Source organism: Eurypyga helias, unplaced genomic scaffold, assembly GCF_000690775.1.
Source record: "Eurypyga helias isolate BGI_N326 unplaced genomic scaffold, ASM69077v1 scaffold9771, whole genome shotgun sequence".
NCBI lineage: Eukaryota > Metazoa > Chordata > Aves > Eurypygiformes > Eurypygidae > Eurypyga > Eurypyga helias.
The window spans coordinates 26,821-50,503 of record NW_010228888.1 but is presented as its reverse complement, the minus strand read 5'-3'; the positions used below and the strand labels follow the sequence as shown (position 1 = coordinate 50,503).

The 23,683-nt window shown below is 38.8% G+C and overlaps 1 protein-coding gene across 1 annotated transcript in view; it reads left to right on the top strand.

The window, feature by feature from the left end:
- Positions 1 to 240: 240 nt before the first annotated feature.
- Positions 241 to 23,683, top strand: part of HEATR5B (HEAT repeat containing 5B) — a gene marked incomplete at its 3' end in the record, with an annotated part of 48,381 nt that continues 24,938 nt past the window's right edge. Inside the window, exons 1-19 of the mRNA XM_010160191.1 lie at positions 241 to 366; positions 905 to 1,116; positions 2,749 to 2,857; positions 3,856 to 4,005; positions 4,508 to 4,679; positions 5,062 to 5,219; positions 6,254 to 6,503; positions 7,606 to 7,761; positions 9,159 to 9,409; positions 9,858 to 9,969; positions 11,187 to 11,339; positions 11,629 to 11,728; positions 12,422 to 12,531; positions 14,168 to 14,331; positions 16,022 to 16,197; positions 17,232 to 17,337; positions 18,647 to 18,837; positions 20,375 to 20,534; positions 23,363 to 23,552. Coding sequence (XP_010158493.1) covers positions 241 to 366; positions 905 to 1,116; positions 2,749 to 2,857; positions 3,856 to 4,005; positions 4,508 to 4,679; positions 5,062 to 5,219; positions 6,254 to 6,503; positions 7,606 to 7,761; positions 9,159 to 9,409; positions 9,858 to 9,969; positions 11,187 to 11,339; positions 11,629 to 11,728; positions 12,422 to 12,531; positions 14,168 to 14,331; positions 16,022 to 16,197; positions 17,232 to 17,337; positions 18,647 to 18,837; positions 20,375 to 20,534; positions 23,363 to 23,552 — 3,046 coding nt within the window. The remainder of the gene's footprint in view (positions 367 to 904; positions 1,117 to 2,748; positions 2,858 to 3,855; positions 4,006 to 4,507; positions 4,680 to 5,061; positions 5,220 to 6,253; positions 6,504 to 7,605; positions 7,762 to 9,158; positions 9,410 to 9,857; positions 9,970 to 11,186; positions 11,340 to 11,628; positions 11,729 to 12,421; positions 12,532 to 14,167; positions 14,332 to 16,021; positions 16,198 to 17,231; positions 17,338 to 18,646; positions 18,838 to 20,374; positions 20,535 to 23,362; positions 23,553 to 23,683) is intronic.

The following is a 23,683-nucleotide window of genomic DNA, read 5'->3' as shown; positions in this document are numbered from 1 at the left end:
GAAATACTAGTGCATGTACTCAGTTGTAAATGTGTGAGTAGTTCTTACGTGGGACTGCTTAGCTAAGACAAGTCTCAGCAGGCTGGAACCATGATACTGTAATCTATAGCCTTCCCCTTTGTATTTTCATTTGATTTTTTTTAAAGCTTTGTGCTGTTGTGCTATACTTTATATTAATAGTTACATTTTTATTTTAGAGTTGCTACGCAAGTTTACAATAAAACCGGAACTTAACCAGTTATGGAGCTGGCTCATAGTTTGTTACTGAACGAGGAAGCATTAGCTCAAATCACAGAAGCAAAGAGACCAGTCTTTATCTTTGAGTGGTTAAGATTTTTGGACAAAGTGTTGGTAGCTGCAAACAAGGTAATCTAATGGGTTTTCTTCCCCCCTTCTTTTTAAAACATTGTATTAATTTCATGCTAGAGGAAGTTGACAGTTAATGGTCAGGTGATAACTGTATGATCTCAGATTCAGCCTGAGGAGCCTGCGTATTGGTTTGTAGCTTCTACGTGTTTAATTGTTGGCAGGCAGTGTGGCTCTGTTGTGTAACGCACAGCTTGGTTTGAGTTCTTAGTTGTAAATATTTGGAAGGCAAAACCTGTCCTCTGAGAGCAGGGATTCTTGATGGTAAAGAGGGTTAAAAGATGCTCTAAACAGGTATTACTGATTTTTAGTAAGTATTTTTAAAAAAGTGAAAATAGGGTAACAGCGTTTTGATCATTTAACATGTCTCTGCTATTGAATGTATCTCAAATCTGTGAGACAAGCAATTTGCTGGATTACATACAAGTGGGGGTGGTATAGGATTTACCTCACTCTTGTAAGATTTTTCTGGGTGTTGGATGCAAGACACAAGATGGAATCACGTTACTTACTTGATTTATTTTTGGTCCATTAACAGACAGATGTCAAAGAAAAACAGAAGAAACTTGTAGAGCAGCTAACAGGACTCATCAGCAGTTCCCCTGGGCCACCTACGCGAAAACTCCTGGCAAAGAATCTTGCTGCTCTCTACAGCATTGGAGACACGTTTACTGTTTTTCAGACGCTTGACAAGTGTAATGACATCATCAAGAGCAAAGATGATACTGCAGCCTACCTGCCCACAAAACTGTATGTTTAATGTTATTACGGGAAAGGGAATGATTTTTAAGCGAAGTGTGCCTGGATATCACAGAAGAATCTGCCTGTATATGTGCATCTTAAATGTACTTACGTTTTGTATTCTTATTTGGAGTTTACATATGCTTGATACAGCAAAGAGTAGGATTGAGGTTGTGGAGGGCAGGACTCAAAGGTGCCACATACATTGCTATCTGGAGGTGAGATGATTTCCCCTAGGTAAGGGAGTATCTTACTGCAATTGAGTACTGCAACAAAGAAATTCTGCTGGTGGGATTTCTGCTGATTGCTCTCAGGTCCCCCATTTAAGATGGAACCTCAAATGAGCATTATCTGTGCCAAGAGAATTTTAACCAAATGTTCAAATTGTGGGTTTTTTTTTTTTTTTTAATTTATTTTTTTCATTCTAGTATTGCCTGTTTATATTCCCCTACTGTGACACACCACACGTTTCTCAGAGTCTGTATACCTGGGGGTGTGTGTGTGTTACATGTGGCCCCATTTGTCTTTATACAGAGCAGCCTCACTGGTGGGGATTTGGCTAATGTCACAAACAGCATCCACTGAAACTGTTTTTAGGACTCTTCCACACATACTGCTTCATGTGTTCATAGTGTCTAGTGAACCCCAGTTCGGGCTTGCCATCAGACATTGTCATAACAGTAGGATTTAACAGTAAAATCTGAAATAGACCCCATCTGGGCAGATACTTTCCTCCTTTTATTTGAAGCTGCTGCAACTCTGTGAGGAATTAGTATGAGTGGGAAGGGTTTTGTGCTATAACATGCACTGAAACTCACCCCACCTATTCAAGTGTTAGTCCAGAAGGTTTGTGTAATGTATGATTTCAAACTTCACTTTTTGATGTTTCTGTAGAAGAACTGTGTGGGAGACGTGCCGATTAAGGGGTGGGCTGCAATGAGCTGCTTCCAGATAGCTTTGCTAAAAAGTCATTTATCCAAGAATTTCAGGTTTAAAAGAAAAGCCTGGTTCCTTTGTGATGAAGAGGTGTGCGTTTTCAGGAGCTGCTTCTGTGACTGTCTTGGAGCAATTTGTGTATAAAACCTCAATACGGTGTTACTTAAAATATTCCTAATCTCAGATGTCAGGGCAAGGAAAATGTGTATAACTGCTTATTGATCCAGCGTTTTTTTTACAGTGTCTGTACATTTTCTTGTATAATGCAATATTTTATGCATTTTAAGGTCTTAGGCCTGAAAAAAAAATAACCAGTATCTACAAAAATGTGTCAGGATATATTAAAGGGTAGGAGTTATCTTGCAGGTGCTTGGAGAAGAGGCTGTTTGTTGAAATGCAAAACCTAATCTTGCTGAGATATCAGCATATGCTTGTCTTCTCCAGAATTTCTCACTCTGTGTATAGATCCTGCAATAACACCCATTCGAAAATATTTGTGTTCTTAGAAGCTAATAACTTCTGTTACCTTCTTTTTTGTAAACAAAGAAGTGATTGAAATGCAGAGTGTTAAGCAGCCAGTTTAACTAGTGGATTATAGATTTTTATTCATCAGTGATGATTAAAACATACATTTCCATTTAAGTATTTGTCCTCGTTTAGATGATACAGAAAAAAGGATACACTGATTAATGCTTTTTTTCGTAGGGCTGCTGTGGCATGTGTTGGAGCATTTTATGAAAAAATGGGCAGAATGCTGGGTAGTTCTTTTCCAGAAACAGTGAATAATCTTCTAAAGTCTCTGAAAAGTGCAGAGGTAAGTTTCACTTTATTTTATGTATCTGGACTTGATTCCCTTTAAACTGAAACCTGCTTCTTCCATAGATGTTTGCCAAAATGCCTGGATTGTTTGCTTTTCACAGAGAAAAATGCAAATCGCTTGCATAGTATCACATTAAACAAGTGCATGTGTTTTTACTGCAGAGTGTTTAATTTTGTCATGTGAATACTATGGTAGTTCCTTCATAGTGGCATCAGTAATTAAAACTGTGAAACTGTTTTATGTACCGTTTCTAACTAGTGTGTTAGGATTTCTGCTCTTGTTTAAAAAAAGAATAACATACACCTAAATTTTGCAAGAAAGATGTTACTCGGCGTGTGAGCAGGGTACGTTGTGCCCTGACAAGACAGAGTGTGTTGCAATATTGAGAGAATGTGTCCTGGGCTGTCAGTTGGTCCGATATGACGCAGATAGCTCTGTTGGGTTTTTGTTTGTTTGAGGGTTTTTCTGACATCTGTGACAAGCTGGAAGGGGTATTGATTGTGTGGATCTTCTCCTAGCAGCTGTTTTCTTCAGTTGTGGTGTTGTATCTGAGTGATTTGGGGTTTTTTTTTGGTGCCTTTCAACTGCAAATTCCTGCTTGTGTGCAGAAAGATGTTGACTACCTGGGCTTCTTGGTCTCTCATATCTGGTTTTAATTTTTTCCCGAGGCTGCAGCAGATAAATGGGGGGGCAGGACAGAAGCATCTTGTCTGGGGCTTGGATTGCCTGCGCTCATCTTAATTTATGTGGCAACTGAGGCAGTTTTAGTAAAGCTGTAGAGTATAGAATGTGTGTGTGTGTGTATAGTATAGTGCTTACTGCTATCTAAAACCAGATAGGTATGGGTTGTATATGACTTCAGTGAACTGTATCATCAGCGTCTCCAAAGATATTCCTGCGAAGAAGCAGGGAAATGCAAAATTACGCACTTGACTCTTGATGTAAGTACTGTGTCCACTTTTTTTCATAAATGTATGTTTGCGTGTCTGCAGTCTCAGGGCCGCAGTGAAATTCTGATGAGTTTACAGAAAGTCCTGAATGGACTTGGAGGAGCAGCAGCTTCCTGTCACCGTGATACCTATAAGAATGCCCGATCCCTGTTGACAGACAGATCTATGGCTGTACGATGCGCAGTGGCTAAGGTGCGTGTGTTTCTCACCGGTTCTAGAAATTCTTGTGCTGTGATTGTGAAGTACCTGCAGTTGAACTGTGACTTGTTGTTTATGATGGTAAATTACATAATTACTTGGGCAAGGTAAGTCCTTACTAGTTTGCACTGAAGGCTCAGACATTTGACTTATTTAATGTAAACAGAGGCACAGTAATACTGTTTTCCACACTTTGTATAAGAATGTGAGAGAGTATATATTAGCTGTGAGCCTCAGTGGGAGAGGTTTTTGGCAACACAGTTCTTTTGTTTTCTTTTTTTGATTTTTATTTATGTGTTAACCTATTCAATGAGTCTTCTGATAGTTTAGTCAGCTAAGTTACTGGGTAAAAGGGAGAAGAGTGTGTGTGTGGGAAAATTAATTCTTAAAATATTAATAACAAAGTATTTGCTGAATAAACCTGGCAATTACACTGATACTTGAATAAAACATAAGAATGGTCTCCATTGGTGCTCAGCAAGTCTTTTTCCTACAGTGTCTGCTGGAATTACAGAATGAAGCGGTGTTTATGTGGACAGCTGAACTAGAGAATGTTGCAACGCTGTGCTTTAAAGCTCTGGAAAACTCAAACTATGGTGTGCGAGTTGCAGTGTCAAAGCTTTTGGGGACGGTCATGGCTACAGCACTGATACCAAAACAAGCAACAGGTACGGTCCTCCTGGATTTTGTTTCCAAGTGGACAAACTGCACCTTCAGTACCATGTTACATGACAGTGTTGTGGGATAGATACACTGTTGTTCTGGTACATGGAAACTTGTAGTTGCATTGTTTGGTTTTATAAAGACTAAGCTAAAAAGAGTGAAGAGTGCAGAATCCCTGTTGCAGTCATACAAAGAAAGAGAGCAAACTATCAAAAATTACCTAGGAAAAGTAGCTTATTTTTTAAGCATGAAAACAAGCTGTTATCTGAAATGTTTGCTAGTTTTATGTTTGCAAGGCAGTTTTGAATTGATAAGTCTGATTTCAAGATCGTTGCTTGTATTGGTTGGGACTTTGGGATTGAATGATTACTTTTCTCTTTGCAAAAGTGATGCGACAGAATGTGAAGAGAGCCACGCTTGAGGAGGTCTTGGAGCTCATGGCCACAGGATTTCTGCGAGGAGGATCTGGTTTCCTAAAGAGTGGTGGCGAGATGTTAAAAGTAGGAGGATCTGTCAATAGGGAAGTGCGAGTTGGTGTTACCCAGGTTTGTCATAAGCTGTAATTTTTTTTTCTTAGTAAAGTAACAGTTATACATAACTGTAACGCTTCCAATAGGAAAAATACGCACTTGTGTTCTTATTTGCTTGTAAGTTAACTTGCAAGTCTAGTTTGACACACGTGCTTTGTGAGAGGTATATGTGGTGTCATTCACCTAAGCTACTTTCTTCTGTTACTGATGAGCAGTAACAGTATATTAAAATATGTGCTGAGGAAAGCTTACGTGGTCAGTGTGTATTAGGTGGGATTAACTGGCTACAATATTTGAAAACTTTGTATACTAGAGACCTTAGTTCCCTAATTAAATTATATTTCTTTCTGTAGAGGACACACTGTCTTTGTGTGTGTGCTGGATCTCTTTTCAGCTGCTGGGTAAAGTTTGCAGCCCCAATCTGTTAAACTATGTTTCTTCTCTCCATATGCCTGTCCTGAGTAGGTGAAATCTGCTGAATGTGGAAGCTCCGCTTGTCTGATAGGTGAGGGTGACAGCAGCATCTCTTTAAATTCAGGCATTCTCACTCTGACACACATTTCAGTATGCTGAAGTAACTTGCCAGAATCCAGATTTTTTTGATTGTAGGATATTTTGTGAAACCCTGTTGTTTTTCTTAGTCTTTTTCAGGTGAACTTGGTGAAAATTTCCTGGTCTTCATTCTAAATTAGAACATGTTCATGTTGGTGGTGCTATTGACATTATGTTCTTAAAATTTTTTTAAAAAGAGGCACATTTAGAGCAGTGAACTGAGTTTTCTCGCTGTCATCCAAAGAGTATTTTGTGCTTCACAGTGTACATAGCAGCGTAGGAGCTACTCTTGGAACTGGAAACAGTTTATCTTCAACAACAAAGACCTGGCTAACGGATTGATTCATCCTGTTCAGCCTCATTAGGCTTCCTTATTACTAACTGGTGTTGCTACGGTACTTGCATCATGCATAACTGTAATCGTTAGGCTTCAGTGGCTGAATATAGTCTTTTGTTTCTGGTTTAATTGGATCTGTATGTAACTTCTGAATTTGCAGGCCTACGTTGTCTTTGTGACGACCTTAGGAGGTCAGTGGTTGGAGCGCAACTTTGCTACGTTTTTGTCGCACGTGCTTGATCTGGTCTCCCATCCTCGTGCAACTCAGACCCACGTGGAGGCAGTTTATTCTCGGAGATGTGTGTCCTTTATCCTGAGAGCAACAGTGGGCAGTTTGCTTGGGGAGAAAGCACAGATTGCAGCTGCTAAAGATGTATGTCAAGCCATCGGTAAACAAATGAAGGCAGTGGGTGAGAACCATTTTTGTTCATTTAAGACCTGTTGAAAGTTACTGTCACTGTACTGGGTCAGCCATTTTTCAGCTTTCTTCTGCTGTGAGGAATAATTCTGTTATAGTAAGAGATAATTCAACTGCTTTTTGTTGGAAGCATGATATGGAAATGGAATTGATTTTGGAGCTTTTGCAGGTTCTTTTCATAAGTCTTTTTTGATAGGGTTGGTATAGAACATTAAAGGTGTTCTGGTTATAATAAGTATTACTACCAAGAAAAATGTCTATTGGAAATGATACTTCTGAGACAAAACTCTTGCAGAAATTCCTCCTCCTGCCACATGTCGAAGTCACATGAAATTCCATTATGTATTTGAATGATAGGAAAAACTGTTTCATTTTTTGAGTGTTTGTAATGAACATCATGATAAATTGGAAGGATTTTTATTTGGTATCGATTGCCTCCCTCCATATAAGGGGGATGATTTTCTAAACTTGTACTGTAGCAGACATACAAACATTAAGCTGATACTAAAGTCTCTCTGAAGTGACAGTTGCTGCTTCTGGGATACTGTGTAGGAGAAAGAACATACGGTGGGATCTGTGAACTTAATTGAATAGCTTTAACATTATTGAAGGTTGCAATCAATTATATACTAAAGATTTGGGGTTTGTTTTTACAGTTTTATTCCATATATATGCATGCAAATTTGTATGCAAGACCTAGATATGTCAAGATTATATTTTTAGTTACTGTGTATACATACATACTTACAACACACACATGCTGTGTACGTGTATACTCTTACAACACACACATGCTGTGTACATGTATACTTTTGTGTTATGCTGTTAATCCTACCTCATAAGTGTGCTGCATCCACAGTAGCTGCTGGGTTTCTGTTTTTCATGGTCTTTGGATGATTGTGTTTACCTGATGGCTGTAAAACTCTTTCTCTTCAGAATGTGTTTGCTTTGTGAGTTCACACTGTGACCAAACATGTGGTTTTGTTTTAATATAGAGTTGATGTCAAAATGAAACTGTCCCTTTCTATTGTGCATATGTTCAGGTGTGATTCAAATGGTAGTTAAGCAAGATACTTTTGTTTTCTTTTTTGCAGAAGCAGTAGTGAATGATGCTAACAGTGAAAATAAATCGGGGGCTGCTGATGTCGCTGCAAGCCAGCATGTAATGGTGTGTGCCCTCCAGGAACTGGGCAGTCTGGTTCAGAGTCTGAATGCCACTGCATCTCCTCTTATTCAAGAACCCTCTATTGGTATGCAAATAAATTTAAATAGATCAAATGAAACATTTGAGCAAAGAATATGAAATAACATTAAGTCTAGTTAAATAATGAATCAATGTGTAAGAAATAAATTGATGAAATTGTCACTCCTGTGGTACTCCAGGTAGCTAAGTTTGTCCAGCTTATCGATTTTAGTACCCTAACTTGAGTTCAGGCTTGACAAAGTGTTAAGCAACTGTTTTGATGGAGATGAAGAGCTGCCCAAAGCTGCTGGGTTTTTTTGGTGTTTGTTTGTTTTTCAAGTGTGAATTGTAAATTTGTGATTTTTAGCATTGATTTGTTTCCAGTAATCGTTTTATAGGAAACACATTGTTTTGCTGTATAAGTTCTGAAATATTTGCTACTGAAAAGCTGTATTGCCTTCAGATACCAAACTTCTGTGGGGAGGTTAAGGGTATTTTGTCAGGAGATGAAGGTGTGGATAATATCACTTTAAAAAGCTTGTTACTTGGTTTAAATTGAGTAGGGTTTGTGTGGGATTTTTTTCTTGGTTCCTTTAACATCTGAATCTCTTTGTACTGTAGTGTTGCAGTTTTCAGTTTGTGGATGCCTATGCTTTTTTTCCAATGGAAGTGCAAGTCTCTTCAGACATTTAATTATGTAGATTGTTGTCTGGATAAATGTGACATTATTCTCATACTGATTTTGCCCCTACTATGGGGTGGGGAAGGTTGGGCTCATGTTTATTCTTTCTGGGTGCTGTGCCCTGTAAGAGCAGGGGAGCCTATATTTCAGTGTTTCTGCTAGCTGCTATGAAGTAAGCAGGTAGGGGTTGTTCAGCAGCTACAGAGAAAGCAAGAGATCAGGCAGCAGTGGGAGCTTAGAAGTAGGACTAAGGAAGGTGTAGATGTGGGCACAGGTTGGACTGAAGAGCTCCCAGTTAGAATGTGGGATTAGCTAGGCATGGAATTTTGGAAAGCGTAGAGTGGTGCAGGGGAGACAGCAGTCAGAAGCAGAGTACAGCGGTCAGCGACATCTGTAGCCTGTACTTGTCTACAGTGTGAAGCAAAACTAGAAATCAACCTTACCAATTGGCAGTCTGTGTAAAGGATGGGCAGACTGTAGCATTCAGTGCCTGTTCCCTTATACAGGGTTACTATCTCTTTTCAGTTGTTCAAGTAGTAGATGTCAGTGCTATGGCTCTGGCAGCTTCAGCTTTGTTGGTAAAACTTGATGTGAAGCAGCATAATGCTGATAACACTTCTGTCTTTCCTTAAAGAAAAAGGCAAAGTCATAAAATTCAAGTGCTTTAATTCTGACTTCCGTGACTTCCATGTTGCCTGTGTAATATTGATTCAGTTTACTTGTCTAGATATATTAGAAAGCACATTGTAGCTTTAAGGCTGTGTAAACTCTCTTTTCTGTAGGACTGTTGGAGACAGTAACTTCGGTTCTGCTTCATCCCAGCATGGCTGCTCGACTTGCCGCCGCGTGGTGCTTGCGGTGTGTAGCTGTGGCATTGCCTTTTCAGTTGACTCCGTTTTTAGATAGATGTGCAGAAAGGCTCAACAATCTGAAGACCTCCCCTGAAGCTGTTAGTGGCTACAGTTTTGCAATGGCAGCTTTGTTAGGTGGTGTGCATCAGTGTCCCTTAGGTATTCCTCACGCCAAAGGAAAGGTGAGATAATGAGTGTTTCATCTGTGAGTGCACTAAAACATGCCTCTTTATCTAGAAGTAATAGTTTTGCAAAATGTGTGACACAGTAATGAGTTAAAGCGTTATGGAAATTGGACTTGTGCCTAGCAAAAGAGGCATGGCCAGAGCGTGTGCTTTTATAGTACTTCAGTTGCAATATTTGCCATCTTTTTTCCCCTCTTTCATATTTGCATTCTTATTTGGCGTATTAATGAATAATTGCTGAAGAGAAGATCCCTGTCTGTATTGTCCTATGTGTAACACTCACCTTCTGCATGAAATGTAATCTGCCTCCATTCTTTATAGAAAGGTGAATTTAAATGATTTGAGAAGGTTTTTATGTGTAGTCTATAAGGGCAGATGTGTGGCAGTAGCTTGCAGTGGCTTAATTTGTATTTTTAAACTCCCTTGTTTACTGTCACTGGTGCAGATGGTGGTCAGTATTGCTGAGGATCTGTTACGAACTGCTGCACAAAACAGCCGACTCTCCTTGCAGCGGACTCAAGCTGGATGGCTTTTACTTGGAGCCCTTATGACTCTGGGTTTGTAAAAACAGTTGTGTATTGGTTTATTTTCATGCTTGTCCGACACTGCTGATTATCCGCTGTAACAAATGGTGTCTACATATAACCAGTCCAGTATCTAGTACAAGAGTATTTCTACCAAGGGAAACAGTGTGTTTATTTTAATGCACATATTGTTGTTTTTGCTGAGGAGAAGTGAAATATTATTGTTTATGGAAGCTGAAGGATAGTGGAAGGTGTCCTACCTAAAAAAATCTCACCTGCTCTGTTCTTGGAAACCCAGCCTTTAGTCATTCTATGAAAAAGGCAAAATTGCCCATGATCTTTCTGCCTTAGTGCTGTGATGTAGAAGAAATGGACTGTAAACAAAACATAATAAGCATTCCAGCAAGTTGTGTGTGTGCCTCTGCAGAGGCAGCAGTACTGATTAGAAATGTTATCGGTTTAAAAGCCATTCAGTTGTCTTTTAAAAAAGCCAGCCTCGTAGGTTGTTCATATCTACCATCACAGAAATATCAGAAGCTATATTTTGAGAGGTTATAATTATAATCTTGAATTTTGCAGCAGTAGTGGTGTGGTGGTGGTTTTTTGTTTTTTTTTTCCTAACTGGAAAATATAATTCTGATGCATTCTGCCATATTTTGATCTCGTTGCAAATACCGTTTTGTGTTTCATCTTGCTTCTATAAATTGTCCCTTTTTTTGTCAGCTTATTGTCATGTTTTGCTAACATTGTAACACTATTTTGATTTTCCTTCTCCAGTATATGTTTAGTGCACTTGAACTGGACCTTCTGGAGCTTTTTCAGAATATTTCTTTAAACATGACTGTTAAACTAGTTACATAATCAGTAACACCCATTTATTTTTCTACTCATTTTATGAACCAGTTAGGATAGGCAGAAGAGCTTGCCTTCGAAGTAGTAATATAAAAAAAAAAAAATTAGAAGTCAGTACAAAAAGATAGTAAAACGACAGTTGGCAGCAGCTACATATTACATGGCAAGGTATAGAATTGTCCATTTCCTATTTTTAGTACTGATATCAACAAACTTATCTATACTATTTATTTGCCACACTTTCAACATAGAATGAGAAAACAAAAACCAAAGGAAATTCTATTCAAATAGGGAGAAAAGGAGGAGAAAAGTAGCTTAAAAAGAAAAAAATCTTTCATGGCAGATTTTTCACACTTGGTTAAATACTGTTTTTTTAGACTGTCTATTTTTTCACTTAGGTCCTTCTGTCGTTCGGTATCATCTGCCGAAGATGTTGCTGCTATGGCGAAACGTGTTTCCACGTTCTTTGAAGGAGCTGGAAGCAGAGAAGGCGAGAGGAGATTCTTTTACCTGGCAAGTAACGCTGGAAGGCCGTGCCGGAGCTCTGTGCGGTAAGAATTTCAAACTTCAAGATTACAAGTGCGGTAAACCAACACACGATCCCAAGTATTACAGAGAGGACTCTTGTAACTTCCCTGCTTGCTTTGAAAATGAGTAACGCGTCAGATTTTCATCAATGTGACCTGGTTTTGGCATATAATTTTATGAACATGTCGCACAGTCTTGGAGTAAACGTTTTTAGTTGTTACTTTTTTGATACTCTCTGAGGATCTGTATCTTGCTCATGCATTGTATTTGTTGGTTTTGGTAAATTTTTAATGTAAACTATTTTGTTATTAGCTATGAGAAGTTTTGTTGCTCATTGTCCTGAGCTCCTTACTGAGGATGTGATCAGGAAATTGATGACACCCATAGAATGTGCCATGACAATGATGTCGCAGTAAGTAGGCAGTTTTTGCTCTTTATTTACTTTTGTCTTTTCCCGGACCTGAAATACTAGAACTAGTGTGTTTAAATTCCTATTCTGACCTAGTCCTGCCCTGTTGCTGCTTGTCCATGTTTACAAAAAGCTTTTGTGAGCATTGTGTTTATGGTCCTTAGCTCGGTATATTATTGCATAGCCTGTGCTGAAGGGCCTACCGTGGTAACTCTTGTTCGCTGTGGTTTGGATTTCCATTTCAGCGAGCTTTTCAGTTTGTGGTTTGCTTATTCTTTTGCAAGAAATGAGAAAACTAAGGTAGTGGTATACTAGATGTTAATCAGTAAACCCTCTTCTTATGAAATGTACTAATGAAAAGACTTTAAACGTTTTACAGAGTAGAAGAAAAACCACGTTTTTGGGTTGGGTTTTGTGGTTTGGTTCATACACACCACACCTGTTAAAGATAGGAGTTTCTTCTGGGGAGGTATGTGTCTGATTTACAGCAGTGTGTGTTTAAAATAAGGAAAGTTTGCTCAGTACTCTTACCTCTGAAAATGTATTGATAATTTGAATAATGCTGCTCAGGGTAGTTCTCTGAACATTTTTTTCATGTCTTGGCTAGAGACGTAGCTTGTGAAAAGCAATCTGAAAATAGACTTTTCAGTAACTACAGTAATTCTGGCTGTGTCTCTTTCTCTGTTGATTCTGTAGCATTCCATCAGTAATTAAAGCTCATGGAGCTCATCTCAAAGCTAGTGCAGCTATGGTCCGTTTAAGACTCTATGATATATTGGCTTTATTACCACCGAAGACATATGAAGGTACATAAATTTTTAACAGTTTTTATTAAAGTAAAAATTCTACTTATTTCTCCTGATGTATATAAAGGTGCTTGCCTTTAAAGCAGATAGAAGATTTAAAAAAGAATGCTAGGAATGCACAAGGGTCTTGTACTATTTTCTTCGTCTTCTGTATGTCATCCTGACAGTATAACTACAAATTATAATATTGCAAAATATTATAGTAACGCTTGGAGTATAAAAGTTACGGGACTATTTATAGGATTGAGAGGTATGGTGATCATGTTCTGAAATCCAATTTAGGTGTTTTATGTCACTGCTACTTAGAAGATAGAGAACCTTTTTTTTTAGTGTACTCAAAGGGCAGATATGAGAATGAAGATTTAGTTTTGGTTTCTGGTGGTGTCATTATTATTTTTTTTTAACCTGATTTGATCTGTTAGACAGATTTATGCTATTATTATTGAATGGCCAGGCACTGCCACATGAGCTGACAGGTTAGCTTTTTTGGTTTTTGTTTGAGTGTTTTTTGTTAATTCATTAAATTTATGTGATCAGGTGCAGGAGCAAATTTTTTGCAAAATCTGGATTATCATCCTGGATGGGATGGCCTGATCTGTTCATCTGATGCTGTTCAATGAGACCTGGACAGGCTGGAGAGCTGGGCAGAGATGAACCTAATGAGGTTCAACAAGGGCAAGTGTAGAGTCCTGCACCTGGGGAGGAATAACCCCAGGCACCAGTACAGGCTGGGGTTGCCCTGCTGGAAAGCAGCTCTGCAGAGAAGGACCTGGGAGTGCTGGTGGACAGCAAGTTGACCGTGAGCCAGCCATGTGCACTCTTGGCCAGGAAGGCCAGTGGTATCCTGGGGTGCATTAAGAAGAGTGTGGCCAGCAGGTTGAGGGATGTAATCTTCCCTCTCTACTGTGCCCTGGTGAGGCCACAACTGGAGAACTGTGTCCGGTTCTGGGCTCCCCAGTCCAAGAGAGACAGGGAACTACTGGAGAGAGTCCAGAGGGGGGCTACAAAGGTGATTAGAGGACTGGAACATTACCCTTCCTTATGAGGAAGGGCTGAGAGAGCTGGGTCTGTTTAGTCTGGAGAAGATAAGATTGAGAGGGGATCTCATCAATGCTTATAAATATCTAAAGGGTGGCTGTCAAGAGGATGGGGCCAGACTCTTTTCAATGATGCCCAGTGACAGGACAAGGGGCAGTGGGCACAAACCGGAGCACAGAAAGTTCCACCTATGCTTGTGGAAAACCAACTTCACTGTGAGGGTGCCCGAGCACTGGAACAGGCTGCCGGGAGAGGTTGTGGAGTCTCCTCTGGAGACTTTCAAAACCCGTCTGGATGCATTCCCGTGCAATCTGCTCTAGCTCAACGTGCCTTGGCAGGGGTGTTGGACTGGATGATCTCCAGAGGTCCCTTCCAACCCTGATTATTCTGTGATTCTGTTTAGAACATTGATTTGGGAATTGGGAGCCCAGGGTTCTGTTTGAAGCCTTTCTCTCAACTCTAGTCTTGTCAGGTTTATGTCTCTGCTTCCTGTAAAATTGAGGCAATGGTACGTGCTTTGATTTGTAACCTCTGATCTCTAGCTGAAATGTTTTGGATAAGAAGCAGTAATGATTCTTCTTAATGTCTGTCCTTTTAGGATCATTTAATGCGCTTCTTCGAGAGTTGGTAGCAGAATTTACTTTGACAGACAACTCTGCTAACACAACGACATCACTCCTAAGGTCTCTTTGCCATTATGATGATAGTGTTCTTCTTGGCTCTTGGCTGCAGGAAACGGATCATAAGTCAATTGAAGACCAGGTAATAAAAAAACAGAAGAATAATGGATTATCTGCACTCTGTCAGTGATGTGTGTGTGGGGGAGAAGCCTTCTAAAACTGAAGCTTCACACCTTGTTTTTCATCTTATTTTAGAGGTTTGTTGGGTGTAAGTCTTTCCATCTACAGTGGACTGTTTTGATTAAAAACTGTCTACAGCTGAGATATGAGTAGCGTTACGCAATTTATATCGTTGTGGGTTAGTGAAATAACTTAATTTCTTTAAAGCATTCCCATGCCTGTACCTCATCTTCCTCGTCTAGTAGTTGTTCTTACATATTTTTTTGAACAGGAGAAATGTAAGTTCCACTTAACATGTTTTGTAATGAAACTGCTGCCAAAATATCAGTATTGCAAATGGTGTTACAGCAAAATAAGATTTAACTGGTTTTGTAGGTGTAATATGAAATCTTACATTTCATTTGGAAGCGTTGAAACAATTTTGTTGGCATCATGATAAATTTTCTGCACTTCTAAAAAAAGTGAGTCTTTGAAACAGGAATTAAAGATTAAAAAAAAAAAAGGGAGCAAATACCACTGTGGTGGTCTCTTGACAAAGTCTTTTAGATCCACTGCTGAGATTGATCCAGTTACCATTTTTTCATATGGCCCTTGGAGAAGAAATGTAGCATAAGGAAAAATTTGTTAATGTTAGTTTAGGAAACTATCTGGTAATATTGCCTTCTTTTTGATTTCCTAATTTGTGATGACTGGGGCTGGCCTCCTCTTTTCAAGCCTTTTCCCCTCATATTTCTGGATTTAATGACATGGAGAGAAATTGGTTGCCCGTCTGGGTATACCCTAACCTGTCTCTATCTTCATAATTCTGCTCTGATTTTTGATTTCTCAGCGAACTGTGTTCCCAACACAAGTAGCTGTTCTGAGCGTTTGCTGAATTACGCTGTCGTCAACTTTGCAACTCAGCTTCTCGGAAATTTCATGGCATAAGAAGGGGGGAGCTGAAAACACCTCTTCTGCCACAGCCTGTCTAATAATGGCAAGGTTTCTCAGCAGGCAGCTGCCTTAATTGAGCCGATCCAAAAGCCAAGACTGACACGAAGTGTGAGAAGCCAAGCAGAAACTGTTTCTGAGAAAAGATGAGCATGTCAAAGCAAAAAAAGGTTTATAAACTTCCCTTGTTTGTTGTGTTGGACATAGTGGACCTCCAGTGCAGTCTTAAATCCTCAGAGCTTTCTGGGATGCTCCTCCACTCCTTTTATTTTTATTTCTTTTTTAAGCCTCTGGGCTGTAAAGCAGTGTCACTGTTGGTAAGTGAAGCCCTGTAGTGCGCCGTGGGATTCTCTTGTGCTCGGTCATGTTTTATTTATTTCATGTTAAATAATTTTGTTTAATTTGTCTCAATAAATGTTTGCTCTGTTTTCTGACCTTTTAAGAAGAATACAGAACTACTAGCTTGTAATTTTGTTTCATGATTAAATAATTGACAAGTTAGGAAAATAAGATTTTTCTTCAGAGAAAATAGATGTTAATTGTGTTTCCTGAAAGAATGATGGTTGGGAAATATATGCAGGGGGACACTGCAGTTGTACTCAGGTGTTTGTAAGCTATTTTCTTATTCTAAGATACTACATACTTGTTTTGGTTAACTCTAGTTCCAAAGTTTATGTGTGAAGTTATATGCAGAGGTATTTGTGTTATGTGGCATTTTGCAGCTTCAGCCAAACAGTGCATCTGGAAGTGGTGCTTTGGAACATGATCCATCTTCTATTTATCTGCGCATCCCTGCTGGCGAAGCCGTGCCCGGTCCCCTTCCTTTAGGAGTATCTGTCATCGATGCATCTGTGGCTCTCTTTGGTGTGGTTTTCCCTCATGTCTCTTACAAACACAGGTCAGTTTACATTAGTGTTCAGTTTCAGAATCTAATGCTGTGTTCTCTGGATAGGAGTATGTTTTGGTTTGTTTTTTATCTTGAAATGAGAATCTACTTTGGTATGAACTGTCTTTGAATTCAGAGTTCAGTATCTGGTGTTTATTGTGTCTCAGGATTCTGTAATAAGTCTACTCAGTTTAGAAATAATGTGATTTCCTCAGTTTTACTGGTTTTGAAGATTAGGGTTCAGAGATGGAGGCTAGATTCTTCTCTCCTCTTACTGCATTTAACAGTAGTTGTATCCCTGCAGCCAAAATTTCCTGCAAAAACATCAATTGCAATTAACTTCAAGTAAGCCTTGAAAGCATAGCAGTGGCATCCATCGAGTTTCATTTGACATTAATGTGTAAGACCATTTGATTTATACTCAGCACATGATTTTATGCGTGATAAAAAGAAGCAATGGAATTCAGCTTATTTTCCTTCATGTTCCACATTACCTTTGAAGAGTTGTGAGTTGTCAGGACCACTTTTGTCATTCAGTTTAGCTAATTTGTCACTGAACGCGGAGTGAAAGCAGTTCTAAGATGTATTTCAAAGTAAAATTATCCTTCGGTGCAATCCAGATGGGAACAGTTTTTTCCTAGCGGTCAGTCTCGTTTTGCAGTACGCGTGGGATAGACTTGAGGCCAGCATGCAGTAATTCAACTTGATCTGTATCTATTGCTAGCTATGGAAAGATTTGGCTGGGGAACTGCCAAGTAGTTAAGAATGCAGATTATTCGTTATACTCCTTTTCTTGATATCTTCTAGGGGGTGGTACTCCTCCCAGTAACACTTTCTGGCATGGTTAAATGGGGTCACCAGCAAGGGGATGTTCAGAATAACTCCATCCTTTCTATCTAAAGCGAATACCTTCTGCAGCCTCTGAAGCATAAATTCCACGACTGAACTTAAAAGGCCCTTTACTCATGTGCATTTTTTTACTAGCTGTGTTTCAGTTTGTATTTTGCTAGAATATCACTTAAATTATGTTCTTTCCTTTGTTTCAGGCTACAGATGTTGGATCACTTTGCTGAGTGTGTCAAGCAGGCTAAAGGTGTTCGCCAGCAAGCTGTGCAGCTTAATATCTTTACTGCTGTTCTTAGTGCCTTGAAGGTAAAACTTGGAAACTTGTAATGGTTTCCAAAACAAAGTTCAGCACTTTGGTTCACTGATTTGTATTCAATACTCAAGTCTGTTAGAAGCACGTTACTAAAGTCACCACTTAACTCTTCAAAACTTTGAAAATTCCAAAATTGAGGTGCTTTCCAGATGTTAGCATGAGCTCTTGTCTGCATATAGCAGTACAGAGAATAAATGATAGTCACAAATAATATTCCTGAGAAATACTTGGTTTCAGTGACTTGCATAGCCTTAAGGTTTTGTGGAACAGTGTTTTAGAGTGTGGTTTTCTTGGTACTGGTCACATTTCTTAAGGCATTTCTAGTTTTCTTCCTGATGGTGTGTTGTATAGTTTCCGGTTCATAAGTCTGTCAGGCAATGTCTGTCATTGTAATCCTTGTTCATCTTCAGAGCAACTGAGCCCTGTGCAGTGAGGAAGCTACCCTCATGGAAATGCCAGCCTGTAATTAAAGATTGAATGAGTTTCCTTGTGTCTGACTTCTGCCTTTAAAGAAATGGCTGCCTGGTTTAAGCTGATTGTTACCAGGGCTCCATGTCCTTGGCTGATAGGCAAAATACACTGGCAAAACGGCACCTCTTACCTGCTTCATTCTTAGAAACGTGAACCATGTTGCTAGCAGTTGAAAAGTAGGTTCTAAGACAGATGCCTGGAATTTCCCACACCCTGCCAAATGGCCAAAGAATTGTCAAAAATGTAAGAGCTGAAAGGAGGATTTCAGAACAGAAAATGAGACTCTATGGTTGAGCCATCAACTTCTTCCTCTGTAATACCTGCAGTGTTTGTTCTTTACATGTGTTTAATTATTTTTCCCAAAGTAAAAGACTTCTTGGAAGTTTTAGTGAAAGGTGACGTGCTATTAATGAAATGGGAACCAAAGAAGCTGCAGAAGCAGTGTTTATTGCTACAGTGTTCTGTAAAATGTTCATATAATGGGCTGTGTATAAATGTTTGCAAAGATGTGATTATTCAGAGAAAAATATTTTCATGTACCTATAATGTCTTTGATTTAAGTGATTCTTGCAGAAACATTAAGAGCTGTGGTTTTCCTGTCTGATAGAAGGATAATGCAGTTAGATTTTAAAGCAAATGTAAGACTGAGTACGTTGTTGTTTTTGAGTTTAAAGTATTTTCAACCAGTACATTTTAGGATAAATGACTGCAGATTTAAACAGAAGTGCATAATGTTTAATTGAAGATCTTGAGTATACGAAAATTGCTCCTGCATCTTCCCTTTCTCCCTGCTTTGGAATGTTCTTTTTCGTATTTTTTTTTTTCATGCAGGGTTTAGCTGAGAATAAAAGCACGTTAGGACCAGAAGAAGTCCGCAAGTCTGCTCTGACGCTGGTAATGGGTGCTCTTGATAATCCTAACCCTATTTTGAGGTGTGCAGCAGGCGAAGCTCTTGGCAGAATGGCTCAAGTGGTTGGAGAAGCCTCTTTCATTGCTAGAATGGCTCAATACAGTTTTGATAAGTAAGTTGGTTTTGATTCAGAAAAGGAAATAAAAATGTAATTTAAAGTAGTTTGGAAGTTTCCTCTTAAGTCCCATATGGATTATTCTTTCTCTTCATGCTTGATTGCTATGATTATGTATCTCTAAAACCTTCAGAGTCTGCTTTTTTTGATTTGTTTTATGTGATTCTTCCAGGAATAAAAGCTGAGCTGTTAAAGTACTTGGAACATGAAATTATACCAATGAATAGTTTCTGATGAGTTACTTCAGGTGACTAAGCTCCTTCAGATAGATAAACACAGCTTACACTAAGTGTGACAGTAATAAGAATAGTGTGATTGTGGTTCTATATTTCATCAAAACATCCTCTCTACATATTGATTTAATTCACCTACTGGCCCATAATTTTTATCCATATTCTGTTGTTAATCTCAGGTCCTTTCTAAACATGCCTGGTAGATAAGACAATATATTTCTCAGTTTTTGGCTTAAGTTTAAGACATCAGCCTGTCAGTGAATCAGAATGTACCTGCCTCAGGGCTGCAGCCCATGTTTTTGGCTGGGCAGGCTACATGCACATAGCCTCAGCCCAGCTCTCCTACTGCTGGGTAATTCAGTTTTTCCCATAATTTCATCCTGTAATAAAGTATGTGATCTTTACTCTCTTTCCTTGAATTTCTGTTACTGGGTTCCTTGATTTCTTATCGTAGATTCAAGGTGCCAGTCCTTTGATACTGTCACGTATGATTTTTGTATTTGAGATGTGTATTATTGTTCACTGATGAACAAAGAGCATGCTTGGTTCTCATAAATGGAGAACCAGGAAAAAAACCCTCTTACTTTGTTCTAGTTGAGATATAATTTTTTTTCTTCACCCCACCCCAGAAAATATTTTTAATTAAAAAGTTTTATGTATGTGACATGCATTCAGAAGCAGAAGTATTGTGGAAAAAAATCAACAAGTCACTGCTTCATACAACTAGGTCATTCACAGTACTATCCATTCTGGTGTAGTTTCAGCAATAAAACACGTTAAAAAAAGGCTTTATTGGAAAAGTCATAGAACTCAGCTGTAGGAGAAAACCCGCTATATTATGAAGTTGTTCAGTTATCTTTGCAATGAAAGATGTAGCTGTGGATTTATTTATCTTTTCTCAATACATCTTGTCATTTTTCCATTCTTGATTCCTTTTCACTGCAGTGGTCTAGCAATGACTTTTCTGATTATTAAATTAGTCTGCTGTGAAATATTGGTAAACACTAGGTGCTCTTCCTATATTCTTTCACTTCCAAACCATTTTTTTATCTGAAATACGAAGTTCTGACCAGGAAGAAAGAAAATAACTGTTCACATAATTTTTTTTTTTTTCACCTGCCTTGTATGCCATCCATTTTAATAGCAATATAGATTAAGTACATTGATTTTGCTTTTGTTGTTCAGGCGTGTAAAGTGGCCTGCAAAATTCTGTTAGTCATTTGCACTGTTATGTTACTTGAAGGGTTCTTTGTAACAAACTCAGTGAATTACATTATTTCCTTTTATTTAAACACTGATAGGTTAAAGTCTGCTCGAGATGTTGTATCAAGAACAGGTCATTCTTTGGCTCTGGGCTGTCTCCATCGGTATGTTGGTGGAATAGGTTCTGGACAGCATCTGAAAACTAGTGTCAGTATTCTCTTGGCTTTGGCACAAGATGGAACCTCTCCTGAAGTTCAGGTAAAAAACACAAACACCACAAAACTACTTTAAAATGTTTGTGATTAAAATTAAAAATTGAAATACACATTCAGATGTTCTTTAATAGGGATTGTCATATGTAAACCAAATCATACAGATGTTCATGTGCTAGGGAGAATGAAGGAAGTGGGATGTTCCTTATAAACTCTTCCAGTACAGGATCCCAAATGTATACTGCAATTAAAATGTAACCTTGTTTTTAGTTAAGGAGGCAGTTGCAACTGGTCACGTGAATTCAGACTGACAAGTGTCTGCTTATCAGCTGAGCCAAGTAATTCACTGTAGGCATGTGCCTGACTGGCTATAATTGTAAAGCAAAATGTGTTGGTTGTAGCTCAGCTGCCTAAACTGAAGTTTTTCATACTTTGTTAGTGGTTCACATGTGATCAGCTGCTGGAGTCTTAGGTGATGAGCAGTAGTTTTCTTGGCTGAGTAATTTCAATATACGTGACACTGTGTACACAGTATGACAGCACATCGTCTTGGGGGGTGGCAACAAAAGTCTGTGGCAAGCTAAACTGTCGCTAGGGGACAGAAGGAGAACTAGTAGGAGCCAGGTCCAAGACAAGGCAAAGGTGGGAGGAGCTTCTGTCCACTATGGACTGTAGACATGGGGAGTGTTACAAGAGGACAGCTTGACTGCTAAAAGTTGCTGGTAGAGTAAAAAGGGGACTAAACATGCTGCTGAAAGAACAATGCCTTTGGGGTTGCTGAATATGTATAAACATTGTGCAGTTCAGCAAGTTTCCTAAGTTGAAAATACTTGAAAACTGGGACAATATGCTGTCATTACTCTCCCAGGAGAAATCTGAGGGGTCAGTGTCTTGGTCTATCTTTACTCTCCCTTAAGCATGTTTGTGGCTGCTGCTCTAAAAAGAGTAGGCTAGATGGATCCATACAATGTCTGTACATCAAGAAGTTGACTATTAGTGGGAAGAGTACTGATTTTTGGTTTTCTCCAGCAATGAAAACTATTAAAGCACTAGCATAAGAGAATTGCTTCAGGAGGAAAAGCACCAGCCTCCTCCCAACCCCTCAACCTTTTTTGAGTAAAAGCGAATGCGTGGTCTATAATTAATGTTCTTCAAAGATTATGGTGTAATTACATGATGTAACAGGTAACTTTCTGTCATTCTTTTCAGAAGTTACAGCGAACAATGGTTATCTGGAATAGCGACTGACTACTATGCTTTAGCAGCAGGAAGTCTTGTATCACTTGAGTAGGGGCACTTTATACCTACAGATTGAGAAGCTGAAGCCCCCAGCAACTACATAGAATCATAGTTCCATCTGGTTTAAATTGTTAACTTGATAGAACATGTATTAGAGTACCTTATTTCTTTTCCTCAGTGCAATAGAAAAAAAAAATCAAAATAATCAAGCTTGTCATTTGGGAGAACAAGCCAGTTTTCTTGGAGATAATTTTTAAAAAATAATAATCTATAAATACAATGTAAAGTCTGTTTTAAATTTCCTTAGTTTATTTAAAGTAAGAGTTCTGCTTGCATATGTGACTTACTTCATGTACGAGGCATATAGTAATTTTGAGGCATATAATTGTGTCACATTCATTATAAAACAAAATGGTAAGGGTTACTGCTTTGTGAAAAAAACCCATGAAGCACAAAGGGGAAGCCCAGGTGGAACTTGCATACCTACCGAATTTTCTGTTTAGAGTACGACACCAGGCCGCTGTGAAAAGCTGAGCTTTAAACCTCATCCCTCACTAGATCAGTGTGGATACATAGAAACTGTGTGGGAACACGAGTAGTGGAAGTTTGCAGGAATGAAAGGATAAGCTGTAGTGTGCTACCGTGTGGTTAGGATTGTAGAAGTAGTTACATGATTGCTAGTGCTAATGGGTTTTGGGTTGCATCAGAGAGGATTAAAAAGGAGCAGTTTGAAAGGCAGGTTTTCCAGCTCACTTCTAAGTGTCCAGCTTTGTAACCATAATACTCTCTTTAATTTAGTCTTTTCAGTGCAATTGCATCACACATTTAATGGAAAAAAAATCTGAAATAAGATCATTTAGTAGGATATTATGAAGAGATAGCTGATGCTTTCAGTCTATTAGGAAAATGTATTTCCTATGAACCGTCAGTGACCAAAAAGACTGTCCCCTCGCTCACTTCTTGCTTTGACAATCACAACACATTATTTTGCTCTTTTGTTATTTACTTATCTTAAAACTGAAGTAGGTTGATCTGTCACTCTTTTTTTTTTTCTACTATAGGTTGATCTGTCACTCTTTTTTTTTTTTTCTACACTGACTGTGAACAGCACTGCGTTCTTCTCTTGTACCCTCTAACAAGAAAATTAATTAGAAAGATGCATGTGAACCTTTTGGCTTTCCATGAAGATTTCAGTTTCTGCTGGAATGTCAAAGGCACTCCCCACTAGGGACTTTGTTAACTTTCCATTTGAGACTCCACATCCAGTTTTCCAGCAGAACAATTCTCTCTTTCCTCTGTCTTGAGTCACTCTTCTTTTTACCTTTTTTTTTAAGTGGGTGTGTTGTTTGTGTATCAATTTTTCTTCCTCAAACTGCTTAACTATTTTTTTCTCAAATTTTTTGTCATCTTCATCTCTGTTATCCCCAAAACTACTGATATCCAAAGGGTATGCTAGATATATTTAAATTCCCAGGTGACTGCTTGAGATTGAGACCTTTGAAACACCTCTGGAGTCAGAGTGGCTGACTAGACGTGTTTAAGCAAGGACGTACAGATCTAGGCTCAGTCTGCATACCAAACTATTTAAATTTCCTAAATGTATTACTGAAAATCTTCCTTTGTTTTTTTTGATAGACCTGGTCTCTCCATTCACTTGCCTTGATAGTAGATTCTAGTGGACCAATGTACCGTGGATATGTGGAGCCCACGCTTTCTTTGGTTCTTACTCTGCTCTTAACTGTTCCACCATCGCATACGGAAGTACATCAATGCTTAGGTCGGTGTCTCGGAGCTATAATAACTACAGTTGGGCCTGAGCTGCAAGGTTAGTGTGAAAACAAGAAATCTAACTTGTATAAAGATAGTATACCACAATCTTAAATGGAAGAAAGGTTAAACTGGGGGAGGGGGTGTGTTGGCAGATTCACTTACAGTCTCGCAAGTGACCTCACTTAT